This window comes from Apis cerana, linkage group LG2 (genome assembly GCF_029169275.1).
Source record: "Apis cerana isolate GH-2021 linkage group LG2, AcerK_1.0, whole genome shotgun sequence".
In the NCBI taxonomy this organism is placed as follows: domain Eukaryota; kingdom Metazoa; phylum Arthropoda; class Insecta; order Hymenoptera; family Apidae; genus Apis; species Apis cerana.
Genome location: NC_083853.1, coordinates 5,510,987 through 5,528,851, shown reverse-complemented (window position 1 = coordinate 5,528,851; position 17,865 = coordinate 5,510,987). Strand labels below are relative to the sequence as shown.

Genomic DNA, 17,865 nt, shown 5'->3' with positions numbered 1-17,865 from the left:
GACAAGAAATAAAGAAAGAAAAAAGAGAGGAAAAAAAGAAAAAAAGGGAGAGGGGAAAAAAAGAATATACTCCCGGTGGTATCACAGTGATAACAAAGAGGACAATGAATCATTGCCGGTACACCGTTAGTGACACTTTGCATCCATGTGCACGTTTCCAGTTACGCGAGTATAATTACTGGTTTAGTCGTCGTTTCGTGCAGGACCTATTTTCAAGGTGCATCGCCTTTTTTCGCTGGTTCATGCCTCAAGGAATCTCTTTCGACCTCTCTCTGCTCTCCCTCCCAAAAAAAAAAAAAAGGAAGAAAATGGTGTCTGATAAACCTGATGAAAAGAAGGAACAAAGGTGTACCACGTACGAATTAAAAATTTAAAAAAAGGGAGAAAAAATTTATGAAAGCAAATCGCGATGCTTCCGACCTGATTTCGAGACAATTTTTTTCGAGCACAGAAACTGGAAACTCTTGGAGAGATATTTTAAAGGGACGGAGTAGTTTGAAATATTTAATCAAATTACTACCACAGCCAACTCGCAAAGTTTTTTATTTATTCATGCATTGAGTATATAATTTCACCTGAGAATTCTTACTTATGAAATGAAAGAACGCGAAAGTCCGCGGATCAATTATACGTTCAAAAAGTTTTATCTCGGATTAAGAAAGAAAAAAAAAAGCATTTCACTGAAAAATTATATTCCAAAAGTAACTCGTTATATTCTACGTATTGAAAATTTAATTGAAAACTAAATTAGCAAGATGTACGAGGACCGTCTTAATGTTTATTCGAAAACAAACGAAATTATTCCCTTGTCATCGTGACACAAGCGTGCACAAAGTGGTGCGAAAAATTTGCAATATCGACCGAGATTTTCTTTATCCCTTCCTTTTTTATCACTAAAAAATACGAGAGGGAGATTTACGACCCACTAAATGCAAATGTAAAAACGTCGAAACGTTTGGGGATGGAAAAATGATGGTGGTTATGAACGGTGAAAATTTCCTCGAAAAATTGAACGATATACAATTTTTCATTTTGCTTAACAACGATGGAAATCTCTTAATCGATGATTTCACGATAAATTCAAAACGAGACTGATTTATTTCTGGGGATGAAACAAATAAATTTACTTCGTATCGAATTTCCTAAATATTGTATTTATCATTACATTAATGTGTTTGATTTAACAAATTGTTCAAATTGGAGTGGATTAATTTTATTTGTGTATTTATGAATATATTGTACTATTGTGGAAATTATAAATAATAAGAAGACGTGAAATTTAATGTTTTTATTAAATTAAATTCCATTAAAACGAAGATCTTTGGTTATGATTTAGTGGTTGTGAAACAACTTCTGAATCAAGAGAATAATAAAGGTTGTTAATTACCTTCTTCGAGTCTCACCTTCACCTTCGAAGTGTAATTCACAGTTTTTGCAAGGTCAACACGCGATAATCAAGGTATATTTCGAAACTCTCTTCGACGATGAAGAGAAGCAAACTGATGATCGTTACGAATAGAAAGTGAGATTCATAGCGCCATGTTGTAATGGAGAAAATTAGTCAAACAACCGAGGGATAAGGTTTGTGAGAATAAGGTTTTATTAAGGGGAGCTAATTGACTTCGTGTTTCAATTTCTACTATCGTGCGCATTTGTAACCAACTTTAACGATCGATTTCGTACTGCATTTCATTTTTGCGTGATTTCCAGTTTAGTAATGAATATGAAGAAATATGTGAAGAAATTTAAAATTTACAAGTTAATTATTTAAAGATATATTATATTAACCAAACGTTAATAACACAAATTTAAAAAGTTCGATTATATAAAATATACTGGTAACATGTATACGTGACAATTGATTAACTTTGTTATTATATCATTTAAATAAATATCTTCAATAAACATTAAGGTTGAGAATAATAATGGTATTATAACCCAACCGATAGAAAATGGAACCTAATTTTATATTATTCCAACTCACCTTGTGCAAGTTGTTTTAACATGTACATTTACACATATGCTTTAAAGCTAACACATTAGTGAACCCAGAATATAAAAGCAAACAAAAGCAACCTTTACTTAAAACGTTAATTTCTCTCAGAATATTTTTATCCTTCACATTTCACCTATATGATTCTCAAATGATGACGATGAGTAAATTTCATTCATTAAATGATCCCTTCCACAAAATTGTACATCACTGAGGAAAAGCTGCGAGCATAAAATCCCTAGGGTGACGATATACGTATTCTGCACGTTTTCAGAAATGAAATATTCACTGTAAAATATTTTTCGAGCCAACATTCAATATTACGCTTTTCCACATATCATTCTGAACGAAACGATACAGAAGAGATCGTCGTCTTCGATATTTCGACGAAAAATCAGGGGAAAAAAAAGCGAAGAGCAGCCATTGAATGATAACGCATCCACCGTTACCGTTTCGATCGCGAACCGTTTTTCTTTTTTTCCTTTCATTTTCACATTCCAGTGTCCCACATAATTCCTCCTCCCTCCAGTTGTTCCTGAGGCACGAGTCGAATGGTTGGGAAACCGGGAATCCCGTAACTTTTAATGAAGATAAACGCAGTCTAGTTTACTGGAATTTCCCGAAAGATAAAGTAAAACGCGTCCAAGTGTGTGTGTGTACGCGTACACTTCCTTCCGCCAATGGAAGGACCAACGATTTCCGATAAAATACTCGGTAATTGCAACGATTCTCCGATATTAATGTTACGTAAAAGTGGATGGTAACGTTGCCACGAATCATAAATGGATAAAGATATTTTCTAATTTTTAATCTGACGATTGTGGATTCACAATATGTATCCAATTATATGGAAATTATGGATTTTAATTGTGAAAAATTATTTGTTTTCTGAACAGCAAGGATAATATTTGAGAATGTTTTTCTTTAATTTCTTAAAATAATTTTTATATGTAACATTAGAAACATTATTTACCAGGAATAAAAATTATGTTATTAAGATAAAATCAATAAAAATAATAATAATTTTCAAGTAGCTTAAATATTATTATACTAGAAGGTAATTTTTAATTCATGAATGTTTCTGAATTAAAATGTAAAATGTAAATAGGAATGAAATATTACTTGCAATATTCAACGACTGTGTTAATAGATTAACACTTTACGGGTCTTTGGGTGGATAAGGATGGAGAGCAGCCGCAAAAAGAACTGTTAAAAGAACAGTTCGACGCCGATGAATTATTCCTATCAAAAATTCATAAGCGATAAATTGGATATTGAATTCACCCGCGAATCTATTAACTGTGCTCGATTCTCAATTGCTTTTCAATGAAAAAGCCTATAATACAAAAGTATAATACAATATAAATATCCTTTAAAGAAGTAATTGAAAACTTTTTTACTCGAGCACTTCCATGAATTTCCCTCCCTATCTTCGAGAATAATAATTTCTTTTTTATTAAAAAATCTTCTATTCCAATTTTTCCATTTTCCCTTATACGAATAAATAAAAATATTCAAAGAAATTTCAAAATAAAAATATTCGTCGTAATCGAGAAAATTTATTCAAAGCTTTAATAATAATGCGAATAATGATTCCACTAGTATATAATAATAAAAATTTCGGCTACCAACATCTAACTGGATGCATCGTATAATTTACAGATTCACCGAATCCCAAGAATACGTATTTACAATTTCATCATAGACATAACAATCGACCGTATCTCCCTTTATTTGCAAGTCTTAAGATTCTTAAGAAAATTTTCCTCACGGAATGCATGGAGGGCCCGCCCGCCTGAAAACGTCGACGCCGAATTTTACTTTCAGATGCCTCATGCTAATACGTTTAGGTAAATTGCTCGCCAGATTACAAGGAAGCCTCCATTGCTGGCTAACGAATTACGTTTCGAACCTCGAGGGACATACAGGACATTCGATCGATCCCTGTGGAATACGAAACAGTGTGTGCCACTTACCGAACATCAAATACTCCTATCCCAATGTATATAACGTGTTTCGTGAAACCTGGTATAATAACACGATAACACTGTGCCAATTTGAATCGGTACTGTGAACTCAAAATTGTATCGTTTGAAAAGAAAACTTGATTTCGAAACGGATACCTTCGATCGCGTTAATCATTGCCAATCGTTGGCAGATATTAGAAAAGTAATGTAATTTCGATAATTTGTGAAATTTTTAAAAGTGTTAGCGGAACAGAAGGTGGATCATTCGAATTAATTGAGAAAATTCTGCGCAATTGGAGAAGAAAGAGTCGAATTTAGATGACAAAATAATTAGATCCAAGTGAATTACATTTCCATCGAGGAAGAATATTTACAGATGTGTTTCTTCAAAAAGGACATATTGGAGGAAATCTTGATAACTAGCGTTTCGATAATGCGATCCGTTTTTTATTCCATTGGGAACAATTTGATTAAAATCACAAGATATTTTTCCAAACGATGCTTCGATATTCGTTTTCTATTTGTTATGCGAATCGAAGTAATCTATATGTTATTTATTTTATATCAGGATATGCATATTCTATTTTATCTTGAATCTGAATAAGAAATACGCAATAAGATATTACGTAACATTAAGAAAAAGAATCTTGGGGAAAAAAAGAGGTAAATTAAATTGTAGTGATCATTTCTTGAAAATTTTAAATTTTTTCGATTTTCTTTAAAAAAAATACATATCACGATATCAACAAATAATATAATCGAATATATAATTAACTTATAATCAGATTACTTTGAAAATTATAGAAATTATAAAAAAAAGTTTTATAAAATTATTCTTTATCCAGATTAACAAGCTTATTCTACGAGAAATGTTATAGTTTTTAACGATTCCTTGAAAATAAACGAAAGGAAAATAGAAAATTTGATGAAAAACATCGTTCTAGAAAATAAAAACCGCTTATGAAATTCATTAGTTCCATTTCATCGCGAAAAATCACAAATGAACGATAGTTTGGGAATTCCGTTGAAGTGAAAGATTTTAATGAAGCTAGGATTCCATTTAATTAATTAATTAATTAATTAACCAACAGGTATTATCGACAGGCCTGTAACATTTTCCTTTCCTCTACGCGAACACAAATTGAAATAAACTAACAACAAACACCTTAGGTTTGATTAACGAAATTATCCTGTGTCTGTGCACGAGCGTTCGTGATCAAAATACTTGCTATTCTTAAACTAATTAAAATTTAAATTAATGCAGACTTCGAATAATAGTATAACTCTGTTATAATTCAGAAACGTCAGAAATTCGTTATTCTTTTGAGAATAAATTTGTTTCTTCATTAACATATTTTTCTATTTTAAAGTAACGATAAAAGGATTATAAATAATTTTTGTATTCTTTTATTCGTTAAATATTTCCTAGATATCATTTATGTTAACATTATAATGTTAATAAAAATTACTCAATATTCGTTTAACATATATACTTATAATTGAAACGATTAATCTAACCAAAAATGGCAAGAATTGAAAAGTATTAATTCTTAAAACTTTAAACGTTTGCTTTTCAATTATATTTTACGAATTTCCATAACTTATATTTCTACAAATTTCCAACTTTTTAACGTGACAATGGAACCGAAACACATCGGCAAAAGCCGCAAAAGTTATTCAACAACTAACCCTGAACAATTAAGCCACGCATGAAAAAATATTGTACATTTTCTAACTAACATTTCTTTTTCCAGGATGCATTTCCGCGCGTTTTAATTTTCCATAAGTATTATTTCCATAGTGGTGAAATTTTCCAATGTGCCTACTCGTCGTAAAACATTTCTTCTTCTTTTTCTTTTTATTCAAGTGCACAATGCGGTGCACAGCGAACGGGGGAAAAAAAAAGAAAAGACATCGTGCTCTTTATAATTCATTCTCGTGCTCGTTAACCTAGCTATCTCGTAGAAGATTATACGTACGCATAGATTCGCTCTCCTTATTTAAAACGACTCGTCTAGTGCTTTCTTTATTTTTGCGAGCAATTTTTTAGAAGCAAAATGAAAAGAAAAATAGACGCTTCGAATATGGATGAATTGCCACGAAAATCACGCGTACAGTTTCATTTGATTTGAAAGAGATGCTATTGATTTTTTATACAGCTAAAACTTGCATTGACACGATAGAAAATATACGTATCATTAAAAAATCCTGCTCAGAAGATAGAGGAAACGATGCTGCTATTGAAACCACTCTTTGGTTCATCTCGATATCTGAATCGGTTACCGAGATGTAACGATTCAAAGTGTCCATAATATTTAAGACAAGATGGAGATTATGAATGGGCCTGTGACCTACATTTTTTTCCTGGAAACGCGTGTTACGTAATACGTTCTTCCAGGAATCGCGTCTGTCACTTGTCTGCAAGAATAAGTGCGAGTGAGAAGCTTTGACAAGAAACAAGAACAGCGATAGAATAAGGATTAAAAATTACTCTTCTCTTTACACGACGATATCTCGGGAACCGGAAGTCGTATCGGGATGAATGAAAAGGCGTTTTAAAGGGCAAGATTCCACGCTTTCATTCATTGATCGGAAATTGCTATCTTCGAAATTATCGCGGTTTAAAGTTTTCGATAATTTTAATACGACTTGATCGAGTTTCAAAGTAAATTATGCGATAGATGCATTTGTTTCTGGAAAATTATCGCTTATTAGTGATATATTGGAGTTTAATTATATCGATTAAAATCAAATAGATTTCGTAATTTCCATGATTTTTTTTTAACATGACCGAATATTCAATATTGTGCGATGCTATAAGAGCATAGACCATCATAAAAGCTTTGATTTTAACAAAGCTGCTTTCAACGTTTTCGTTCATTTTCAAATATTCTCGCTTGATCGACGAGATTTTCAACGTCAATGATCCGGAATTCAGTGTGCGATGTGTAAAAATACGCGTGCCATAGAAGAGAGAAATGTAGCGTAACTTTTAACGGTATCTTTAGCAATCCTTTATAACGTATTACACTGTCAATGATCCCGTTTTTCTGTAATTTAATTAGTAAAACTGGAATTAAATGTATAATTGCTATGAGTTTCTATGAGTTCACAAAGTTTACTTCATAAAATTTTTTTTCAAAAAATTCGATTTTTCTTAAACCTCTTCAAACTATTTAAAATTATCGAAGGCCACGAATGCATAAAAATCGTATTCCTCCAGAATTTATTAATTCAGTTTCCCAAGTCAACAGCGTTAAATTCTTCATCGAAATTCGATTCTATATCGGGAGTACAGTCTCGAGCGTTTACGACTGGCAATAAAATCTGTGAAATGGAATAAAATTGTACTGAAATTTTAATTTCCAAAGATTAATATATAATTTCACTGCAGAGAAAGAAAGAAAGAAAAAAAAGAGATTCATTGTTCTGTGTCTAATATTTATCATCGATATCATCGAATCAATTCAATCACTCTCTATTCACCGCCAGAACAAATATTTTTTTTTTTTTTTTTATCTCAATCATTTTCACGTCTCTGCTACTGCAAAATCACCTATCAATACTCAACTTCAATCCAGTTATTCAAACCAAACAAATAGACTGTGATACAGTTATAATTCGGTTAGAATAATTGCGATTCTAAAATCTAGCAAAACATAAGTTTTCTAAACAGCAGTAAAAAAAGAAGCTTTAAATCATGTTTTAATAACAGGAAAAAAAAACTTCAAAAGAAAATCCCCATTTTCTTATGAAACTGAGTTCTCAAGAAATTAATATTCTTTTATTATGAACAAAAAAATTAACAATTCTCTTCTATCTTTACTTATTTTTTCGTTATTTTCGAAAATTATTTGTTCATTTCATTTTTGTTGAAGATATTAACAAAAAAAAGAAAGAGAAAGAGATGTAATATAATTATCAGTTAATAATTACGAGAAAGAAGCGTAAATATTTCTTAATGGTCAATTTATCATTAATTTATTGAAATAATTTATTATTTCAATATTGTATAACGATACTTGTGTAACAACAAGTAATAAGTATCTAAATAAATTTTCATTTATCTTGATAAACATCCAAATGCAAAATTATGTTCAAACAATATTCAACGCGATTTCGAAATAGCAGTAACAATCAGAGTATTAAAAGTACGAAACACTCATACACGTTTACGACAATATGAACCTGAATTTCTAACGAGTTACTCCGTAAATTATTGCGGAAATGAACTAATTTCGAAGTAAATTGTTTACGAACTGCCATACATTTATCGTGTATACGTGCAACTTTAATATTTTAATTACGTTGCAGATGATTGAACGCGCATATCTAATCTTGTGAAAAAACACTAACAGTGAAACGAAGTGTATGTATCATTGAAGTATTTGCTGTTTATAAAGTGTGATATTGCTATATAATAAAATAATTATTCCAATTATTCGAATATTATTCGTTTTAAATATCTTTTCTTTTTAACAACAACTTTTTACTTTGCATCGCGTCAGGCTATGAATAAAAAAAGAAGAAAGAAAAAAGACCATAAATTGTTTTATGAGTTATTGTATTATTAGACTTAAAGAAAATATAATATAAGAACCTAAGAAAGTTAATGATCTCGTGATAAAACGTTTCGCGTTTTTCTCGTTTAATATCACTTTTATAGAAGAGATCCGCATCACCGGAAATTGCACGGCTATTTCACGTTTCGCTTTTAATTACGGGACGTGAATCAGTCACAAAGAAAAGTTAATACCTCATTAATCTATCCCCACGTATTTAGTGTTGACATTTTGAGAAATTCAATCGATACACACGTGCGCCCAGTCGTATGAATTATAAATTTATCATAAATTTCCAATTCGATGATGGTCGAGGTAAATTAAGCTCGATTACGATATGCAACCATGATTACAAAAAAAAAATGAAGAGCTTCCTTCGGAAGAAAACTCGCTTATAAGACAAAAAATGAATTGGATAAATGTTGAAAAATATTTTAAATGCAAAAAAAAAAAAATTGAGTGATCGAATAAGAATTATAATTGAAATACGCTATCAATATCAGACACGTGATGATATAAGTTGTTTTTTTTATCGATATATTTTTATTATTTTTCTAAAATAAAAAGTTTCTAGAGATATTTCAATAAGATGAAAAATTGAAAACGGAATATAACTTTATCATTTCTGCAGAAACATCAAAATTTATATTATCTGAAGATATCAGTGAGCTCATAAAAGCCTGATATGGTGCAAAAAAATAGTGAGAATAAATATCATATTGCTGGATATTTTATGATATGCATCTTGGTTTATTAAAGTCGTAAAATTTTTGTCTTTGTAGAAAGATAAATAAAAATATAATTAATATTGAAACTATTGTATAAAAATATAAATTGTAAATTTTAATAAAAATAAAAATAAAGGAAAAAGCTTGAATGCTATTCGATGAAAAACATAAATCCACTTCATAAATTATATAAAATTATTTAAAATGAAAAATTATAACCTCAATTAATATAACTTCAATGAAATGGTTTAAGGAAGATTTAATTTACCATAAGAAATTATATTTTTTTTTTTTGCATCGTTTATAAGTGAAATTAGAAACTTTCATAATGTAAAAACATTTTTCCTTATTTTTGATTTAATGTAATTTTAAACTAATTTCCCCATTTCTTCAAAGAAAACTCACATTAACAGAAGCGCGAATCATTTGCATTTCGTAAAGACCACCAAAGGCAAGAGTAACTAAAGAAGAAAAACATCAAAACACTCGCCAATCTTTTAAGAGAAAGTTTTTCGATAAAGAACCGTCCGAGAATTTCAAAAATAATACTTAAAAACGTGTCAATATTGAAACAAGATATATCATATTTGAGAACAATAACCAAAATTCAATAGACCAAAAAATATTTTGTCGAAAGATATTAAATTCAAGATACATAATAATAATATCTTTTTCTTCTTACAAAAAATTTCTACGATCTAACGATGCCGTATCACGATTTTACATCTCTCGATCGCAAAAATTGTTGGTACACCCACTCTCTGCGAAATTAAATCCTTTCATATAGAAAAATCACATTATTATATATCTATTTTACAAATTTACTACACGTACTTGAATCCATACGCACGAATCTTTAAGAAGCTTTTCCTCGAGACTAAAAATGAACATTCGTGCGTTAAGCTAACGATGCAACGTGGCTGCTATCCCATTCCAGTAAGATAATCGAAGCGAGTGTTCACGTTAACCTTCCCAACTCGCAAATTCCTGAATTCGAACGCTTTGAACTGTGAAGTCAGGGTCCATCCGATAAAACGGCAGCGCGCGAATAAATAAAACAAATCAACGATATTTCCGCCGTCTCGGATCGTAATCATTATTGATACACGAGCTTTGCACACGAACAACTGCGCATCGGGCCGCGCCAGGCACCGAATCGTCGGAATTGCGTTCTACGTGTTCTTTTATAAATTTTCTCTTGCGGCCGCGTATACGCCACCATTTCGTTGCGCAACCATTTCAAAACGTGTCAACACTTTGCTCTGTCCGTTTTCTGTCAAATGGATAGACACACGATGAATTTCGCTGAATCTCTCTGATTTCGCGATGAAACAATCGTTTTTTTTTCAATTGTTTCAACTATTTTTGATCTTGTCGTTTCTTCGAAATGAGTGTTTTTGACATTTGCCAGTCGATTTTATTTTTGTTGATTAGGATAGGTCGTGGGTCGAATTTGAACGGTTGATTTGATAAATAAAAGGATAAACGAAGGCTTAATTTGCGATACCTATAAGAAAGTATTATATATTAGTAAGAAATTATTAAGAATTTAAGCTTAAGATAAATTTTTATTTGATGATTCTTTTTTGTGGACAAATTGGTTCCTTTATTTGTCAATTGATATTTGACTAAGATTATTAAATTTAAGATAATTTATATTAAAAATTAATATCGTAAATGTTGGGGAATATGCCTGAAAGATAAAAATTTTTATACAATAGAAATTTGATTAATGAAAAAGAGCGTTAAAAAGAGTTATTGAAGTAACTTTGTTTAAAAGTAAACTTTATTAATCGAATTAAGAAATATAATTATATCGATACCTTAAACGAATTGATAAATAAAATATATGATAAGAAGTTGATTGAAATTGAATAATCTTCTTTATTTACCATTATATTTTATTGAATAAAATAGATATTGAAAGTGTTAAATATTCGCCAATACTTAACACAAAGTGAAAGTTCTAAATATAAAAAAATGTGACCTCCTTTTCTAACCTTTTCTACTAAGAGGATATTGCAAATTTCCATTATCTAAAATAGCCCATATTTTTTTTCATATTCAACCGTGTACTTATATTCCACAAAAAATAAATAAATAAATAAATTCACTCACGTCTTTTTCTTTGTCCATCCACTATTATTTATTATTCCATATTTCTTTCAAAAACAAATTCCAATCGAATTCGATTCCAGCATCACTAATAAATAAATAGAGAACAGCAAGATCGAAATACCAACAGGAACACATCGAATCTATTTAATGCCTAAAATGTCTCAAAGAGTGATTAAATTTCATTAGATTTCGATACAAAAGTTTACCCTCCCTAGTCGTCGATTTAATTAACGATATCATTTACAGGAAGACAAGCAGTAAACACTTTAGAAAGATTTAAACGGAACAAAAGAGAAGATTTTCCAAAGACTTCTTATCCTTTTTATCCGTACAACTTCTTTACGAATTTTCATGAATACTTGAACGGTGCCATCCATTCTTCTTTTTTTTTCTTTATTTTAATCTTTTATTTTCTCCTTGCAATTATCTCTCTCTTTCTCTCTCTCTCTCTCTCTCTCTCTCTCTCTCTCTCTCTCTCTCTCTCTCTCTTTCTCTCTCTCCTCTTTTTATTCCATACACAAGATATCACGAGCGCCAAGTTACCAAACGCCCGAAGCGCAAAATTCCAACCGAGTTCCGTCGATATTCCCGCGAGTAATTTTCTGAAAGGACAAAAGTGGTGTGCCATGCTGGCGAACATCTTCGTCATTTCCGTGAACAGTATATACACATATATATATATACATATACAAAGTCGCGTATCGATCAGACTTGATCCCTTTTCCTTCCTTTTTTTTCCTTTTTTTTTCTTTTTTGCAGAGTACATCGGGAGTTAAAACGCGACAACCGCATATGTACGAGGATCGAAAATCGATCCGACCTGTTCGCTCTTAATGAAACAGGACGTATTAAACGTCTTACGCCGGGTGAGGATTGAAGTGGATGGGTGAATTATCGCTGCCAGTCTTCCGATCCGATGGAGAACCGTGATAAAATGTGACGAGGTTATTGCGGAGAAATTGTAATTAGATCTTCGTATTAATATTCGTTGAATAATTGTTAAACGATACAATATGGAATATAAAGGAGGGGAAAGAAAAATTATAATAGAAATATCGTAGATGATTAAAAAAAAAATTAAAACTAATATATTTATCTCGATTAAACAAGTTTAAACAAATCGTTCAATTTCCTTTCGCTAAACCTCACTTTCAAAATATGTATTGTATAAATAATAGTACATATGGGCCAGGCTTCCATCCTAAAATAACGAGAAAGGTAAATACATATTCATTTCTAAAAGCACAAAAACACAAATCTCTCCACCGCACAATCAACAAGAAGCAAAAGAAAATCGATTGGGTCGAGTTATATATGAAATATAGTCGAGATCCATCTTCTCCAACCGATCGAATCCAATTTTCCTATGTATCCACACATCCACAAATTGGTTATTGCACGATCGTTAATTAAACGAACAAACATAATCGTTGCAATTCTCCTGTTTGGATCTTTCTCTGGACAATCTAAAAACATAGAGATATCAAAAACAACTCGTATTTTGAGAGAGAGAGAGCAAGTTTACTTTTCGACGCGAGTACATTTTCGCGAACTTCTCTAATTATTTTTTTCGCGCTCAAGTCATCGTACTCACTACTTCAACACAATCCCCAGCCCCCGTTCGTTATATTTCTGCGTTGCACGCGGCCAGATACGTTTCACGGCAGCGTGAGCACGTAAATTCGTGGCATTCCCGCCAGTTTTCGTGTGAACTTCGTCGAAACGAGAGATTCAGTCGACTGGATTGCCCTTTCCACGCCACGATAAAATCTATACGCCTGAACGAAGATAATCGAAGGGTTCGTTCAATTTTATTGGATGGACGCAAAGGAATGCCGTTATCTTCGATTTTTATTCGATAAATTTTTATTCATTTATTTTCTTTTCTTTCTTTCTTTTGTTTTTTTTTTTTTTTTTAATGAAATAGCATGCTTGACGATTTGTGCTTGAATGCATCCACTATTTTTTATTATAATATTAATTTTTTGTTTAATGGTACGTGTTATTTTTAATAAGATTTTTCGTCATTTGTCATATAGTTTTCATGAATATTTGTTTTTCAGAAATTTTCTACGAGTTTCTATCAAATTTCTCGCCATTACAAAAGTATCGTTTTAGTTAATTCTCACTCTCTTCAAAGTATAAAATAATAATCCTGTAAATTATCTAATTAGAAAATAATAATAAAATAAAGATCAATTTGAAAGACTTGTTAATTACCATTATTATCTAAATAAATAAAAAATTTTGACGAGAATTATATTATATTTTGAGTAGTTTATGCAAATTTGAACAAATTATATCACAAACTTAAATATATAATCACATCTGCACATTCTGTGGATTTATACACATTGAAATTTTTCATTCAAATGCGTAAACAACCACAATTTAATTATGAGCCTCTCAATTATTCCTCGCATCGTGTGATCGTTACATCATTATTCCAATGTTGTTGCTTTTTCTCCGGTTCCGGTTCCGTCTGTTAGAAGCATTGATTTACGAACCGATTTATGCATCGTTGCGAAAGGAATATTACCGGTAATAATTTTATGTCAAACACAGACGTCTGCTTGGTGTTATTCCCCATGAGCATTCTCGTGTTATCACGTTGAGTCGAGTTCGCACCTCACGCTATGTCTCCTTCGGATTGACAACAGCTCGAAGTAAAATGTGAGTATAAAAGTGCGTGTGGACGAGCGAAACGAGAAGTATTATTTTTTAATAGTAAAATAAAGTCTTCGATATATATATATAATTTTTATTTTAAGAGTATAATCCTGTTGATCCTTTGATTAATTCATTCTAACATTTTAATTTGTTTGGATATATTTAGATAATAAAATTTCCTTCTCAAATGTTTATAGAAGTAAATAAATCTATGCATAAATTGCATAAAATCTTACATATAAAAAATTTTTTTGCTCATCATACTTAAAATGAGTAATAAAATAATCTAATTAAAACGAAGAAGGAAATCTGCAGAGATAATAGAATATTAAGTTTCTAAACACAGAAAATTAAATACGTGATTATTTATGTATAAGAAATTATAAATATTCATATGCAATTATTGAAATGTCTGTGAATACATGTTGCGAGAAAATAGAAAAGACAATTCTCAAGAATTTTATTATCAAATATATCCGTATTTAAAATTTCTAAACTTGATTTATTCAAAAACAGAAAGTTTACATTTCTTTCTTTTTCTTTTTTTTTTTTCAAGAGAAATACCATGAATAACTGAACATCCTGTGCATTTGGAATTCAAAAGGAATACATAATAATCAATTTTAGTATAAAAATAGACAAGAATATTGGAAATTTGTCTAACCTCTACTCGGCAACACCTAACTGCCTTAACTTTTCCTTTAATATTAAATAACAACATAGCATACATATTTGAAAAACAATTTTCTGCGCCAAAACCGATCCCATTGGCTTTTCCAAACTAACACAACGCAATGTTACGAGCATATTGGACATCGTATACACCATAACGGTATAAATCAACCGGTCCAATTTCACGAGGGCAATTCCCAAAGCATGCTGGAGGAGAATCGAAAGGGATGGTACAATTCGAAAAGTCGTACAACGTATCTCCAGCTGCGAACTAAGGATTTCTTTCGCAACACGAGGATTACTCTACATTCAGTGTTTCATGGGCGCCGTTTCTCTTTGCGTTTCACGTAGGGATTTAGAACGTTTCTTACCGGCTACATCCGGATACACACGTTTACTTTCGATAAAACAAATTTACTGAAAACATCTGTGACACGTTTCGTCACTGAGGATTGTGAAAAGACGAGAAAAAAATCTGATATGAAGGAAGAACTGTTTGAGAAGATTTTCTAATGATTTTTGTGTTACGAAGATTTTTGAAAATTGATTTTTTGATTCTGAGATGTGAGAAAGATGGAAGGATTAAGAAAGTTTATTATCGAGATTATAATATTTTTAAATTGAGAAATTGAAGCTTGGAATAAAATGTTTGGTGGAAGAATAACTTGGAATTTTCTTCTCTTGTTGAATTGTAATAAAATTTGAATATCTCATTTTCGAGAAAATTGAGTTTCGAACGTGCTCAAAATCTCAATTAGGAATCGATATAAAATATTTAAAATTCGATTTTCTGGAAAATTTTTGAATCTTTGAATAAAAAAGTTCCATATTTATTTTTTATCTAATTTTGAATATACATTCTGTCGATTATTCATTATAATCAGCTTGATCGATTTTTAAACATGATTTTTTTCGAAGAAGAACATTTGTACACGTTGCATGAATAAAAAGATGAAGTTGCTATAAATATTATGATATCGTTGCTTAAATATTAATACTATTTTTGCATTATAAATTCATTATTCACAGATAATAAAGCGATGGTAAATTGCCATTAAGGAGAAAGTACCGATCGTTATAGATCTAATCTCGTCGCATCGCTTCGCTTTAAAAAAAAAAAAATGAAAACAAGCCAAGGTCTCGTATTTTTGGAATTATGAAGCGAATAAATTGGCCAAGAGTAATTCACGCCTTTTTTTAAAATAATATCGCATATTCATTTCGCGATATCTTTTTATCAATGCATATACTTTTATCTTTATTCCTCCTAATAATAACTATCGTTGTATCTAAGATAAAAATCTAATTTATGAGCAAAAAATAAAAAAGAAAATAAAAAAAAACAAAAGAAAAGAAAAATTAGAAATAAAAGTTACCGATACCAGGAAAAGAAAAGATTTCAATATCAGAATCTGAAATAGAATAATTGAACTAAACCGATAAAGAAACAATATTCTATTTCAATCGGAATACAACATAGCTCCAACAATTCTCCAAGCATCGATCACCGCAAGACATTCGTATAACACTTTCGAACAAGAATCTAAACAGAGATTTTATCGGAATTTTCGTTGAAACGTATACATGCCAACCGCGTTCACTCCACAAAGTCGAAACTTCCATTGTTCTACGTTGTTTGTTAACCCCTATGCGGAAGGACGAGCAACTTATATCAAACGTCTGTGCCTCTCTTTTTTTTTTCCCTTCCAATCAATTCCATTCTCTTCAACTCTATTTATTCGTACAACCAATCGTAAAAATCTAAACTTTACGAGAGTTTAATTAACAAACTGTAATTATCGAAACTATTACGAGTGAAAACAATTCTTTGAACATTCTATTTTTCATATCATTTAAACATTTAATCTTGCAATTATTCGAAATATGTTCAAAGAGATTTTCCATTTCCAAAAAAAATCGCTATGTGCCCAATCATGTTTTACATAGTGTTGTACACGTTCAACTTTCGTTAAATTTAAGATTTCTTACCTTTTTGTAAGATAATCTAACATTTTTATCATATCTCGTTTATCCTCTAAATGAAGTCGCGGAAATAGACGAGATAAGATCGCGCGCAAAATTAATTTTTCGATTGAATTAATTAACGAGTGTCACCGCGGAAATGAATCATTTATTTATTAAATTAAAACACAGGATCATTAATTATTCTTTTCTGTCCGCGACTGTAAACGCGCGTTGAATAGCTTGGAGGTAAATGGAAAAAAAAATCGAATTAAAACCACGGAGAAAAGGAAAGGTTTCATTTTCAAGTAAATCTCGAAGAAATACGGATTCTGAATAACACGGTTAGAGATGTTTTCTTCTAAAGAATTTTCTAAGGGTTGCTTTTAGTAGAAGGAAGATTGTTGTAAATGTTTTATTCATATTTTATGCATCTATTTATAGATGTATACAATGATCGATTTTTCGGTGACATTTTTCAAAGGATATATCGACATGAGTTTTATTTTTTTCTTCTTTTTTTTTTTAGAATTTTTATTTTGATTGTGTTTGATGTAAATTTTTTTTATGAATATGATATTTCTATATTTTCAATTATGAATCTGAAAAGTTATAAATTAACTTTTTAATAAGTTGAATAAAATCTTAAATAAAAATAATAAATATGAAAAGAAGAATAATGGAAAGAAGATGGTTGAAGAAGATTCTTTAAGAAATAAAAAAAAATATCTTTTTTACACACGTTCTTTTAAAAAGTTTAATTTTTGCTTAATGAAGATATTAATATACTTCGTCCATAAATTATATTTTCAAAAGATAATCTTCCTTACTGTTTCCCTTACGTTTTATTTTTAACAATCGATCTCGAAAAATAAAGCACAAAACAACTTACTCTTCCTTCTCTCTTATCCAATTTCAATTTCTTCATCGAACTTTTATCAATAATTTTATCGATAAAAAGGAAAGCATTTTTATAAAAATTCTAAATAAAAAACTAAATATATAAACATTCTCAACTTTTAATTCTCAACAACAGCGAAGAAAAACAAACATTCTTTCCAAACTTAACAACTACCTTCCATCTTTTAATCCCACCCAAAGTTAAAACAAAGAAATTTTTCCCTCGGTAAGCAAATTTCCTTCACCCACGAAACGACGCCAAAAAAAATCTCCGTTTGAAACAGGCATTTTCA

The 17,865-nt window shown here is 30.5% G+C and overlaps 1 protein-coding gene and 1 long non-coding RNA gene across 3 annotated transcripts in view; both read right to left on the bottom strand.

Moving 5' to 3' along the window:
- The window catches only part of LOC107993248 (neuromodulin), a 92,184-nt gene that overhangs the window by 47,459 nt on the left and 26,860 nt on the right, over positions 1 to 17,865 (bottom strand). Inside the window, exon 1 of one of the 2 annotated variants that reach the window (XM_062071880.1) lies at positions 10,085 to 10,406. The exons of the other annotated variant lie outside the window; for it this stretch is intronic. Within the exon in view, the coding sequence (XP_061927864.1) occupies positions 10,085 to 10,094 (10 nt within the window). The 5' untranslated portion in view covers positions 10,095 to 10,406. Of the gene's footprint in view, positions 1 to 10,084; positions 10,407 to 17,865 lie in introns of those variants that run through there. 2 annotated transcript variants of the gene reach the window in all.
- Positions 12,438 to 14,266, bottom strand: LOC133665714 (uncharacterized). Its single transcript, XR_009828959.1, has 2 exons — positions 13,589 to 14,266; positions 12,438 to 13,523 (listed from the first exon to the last, which is right to left on the bottom strand). It is a non-coding gene; the product is annotated as an uncharacterized LOC133665714 (long non-coding RNA).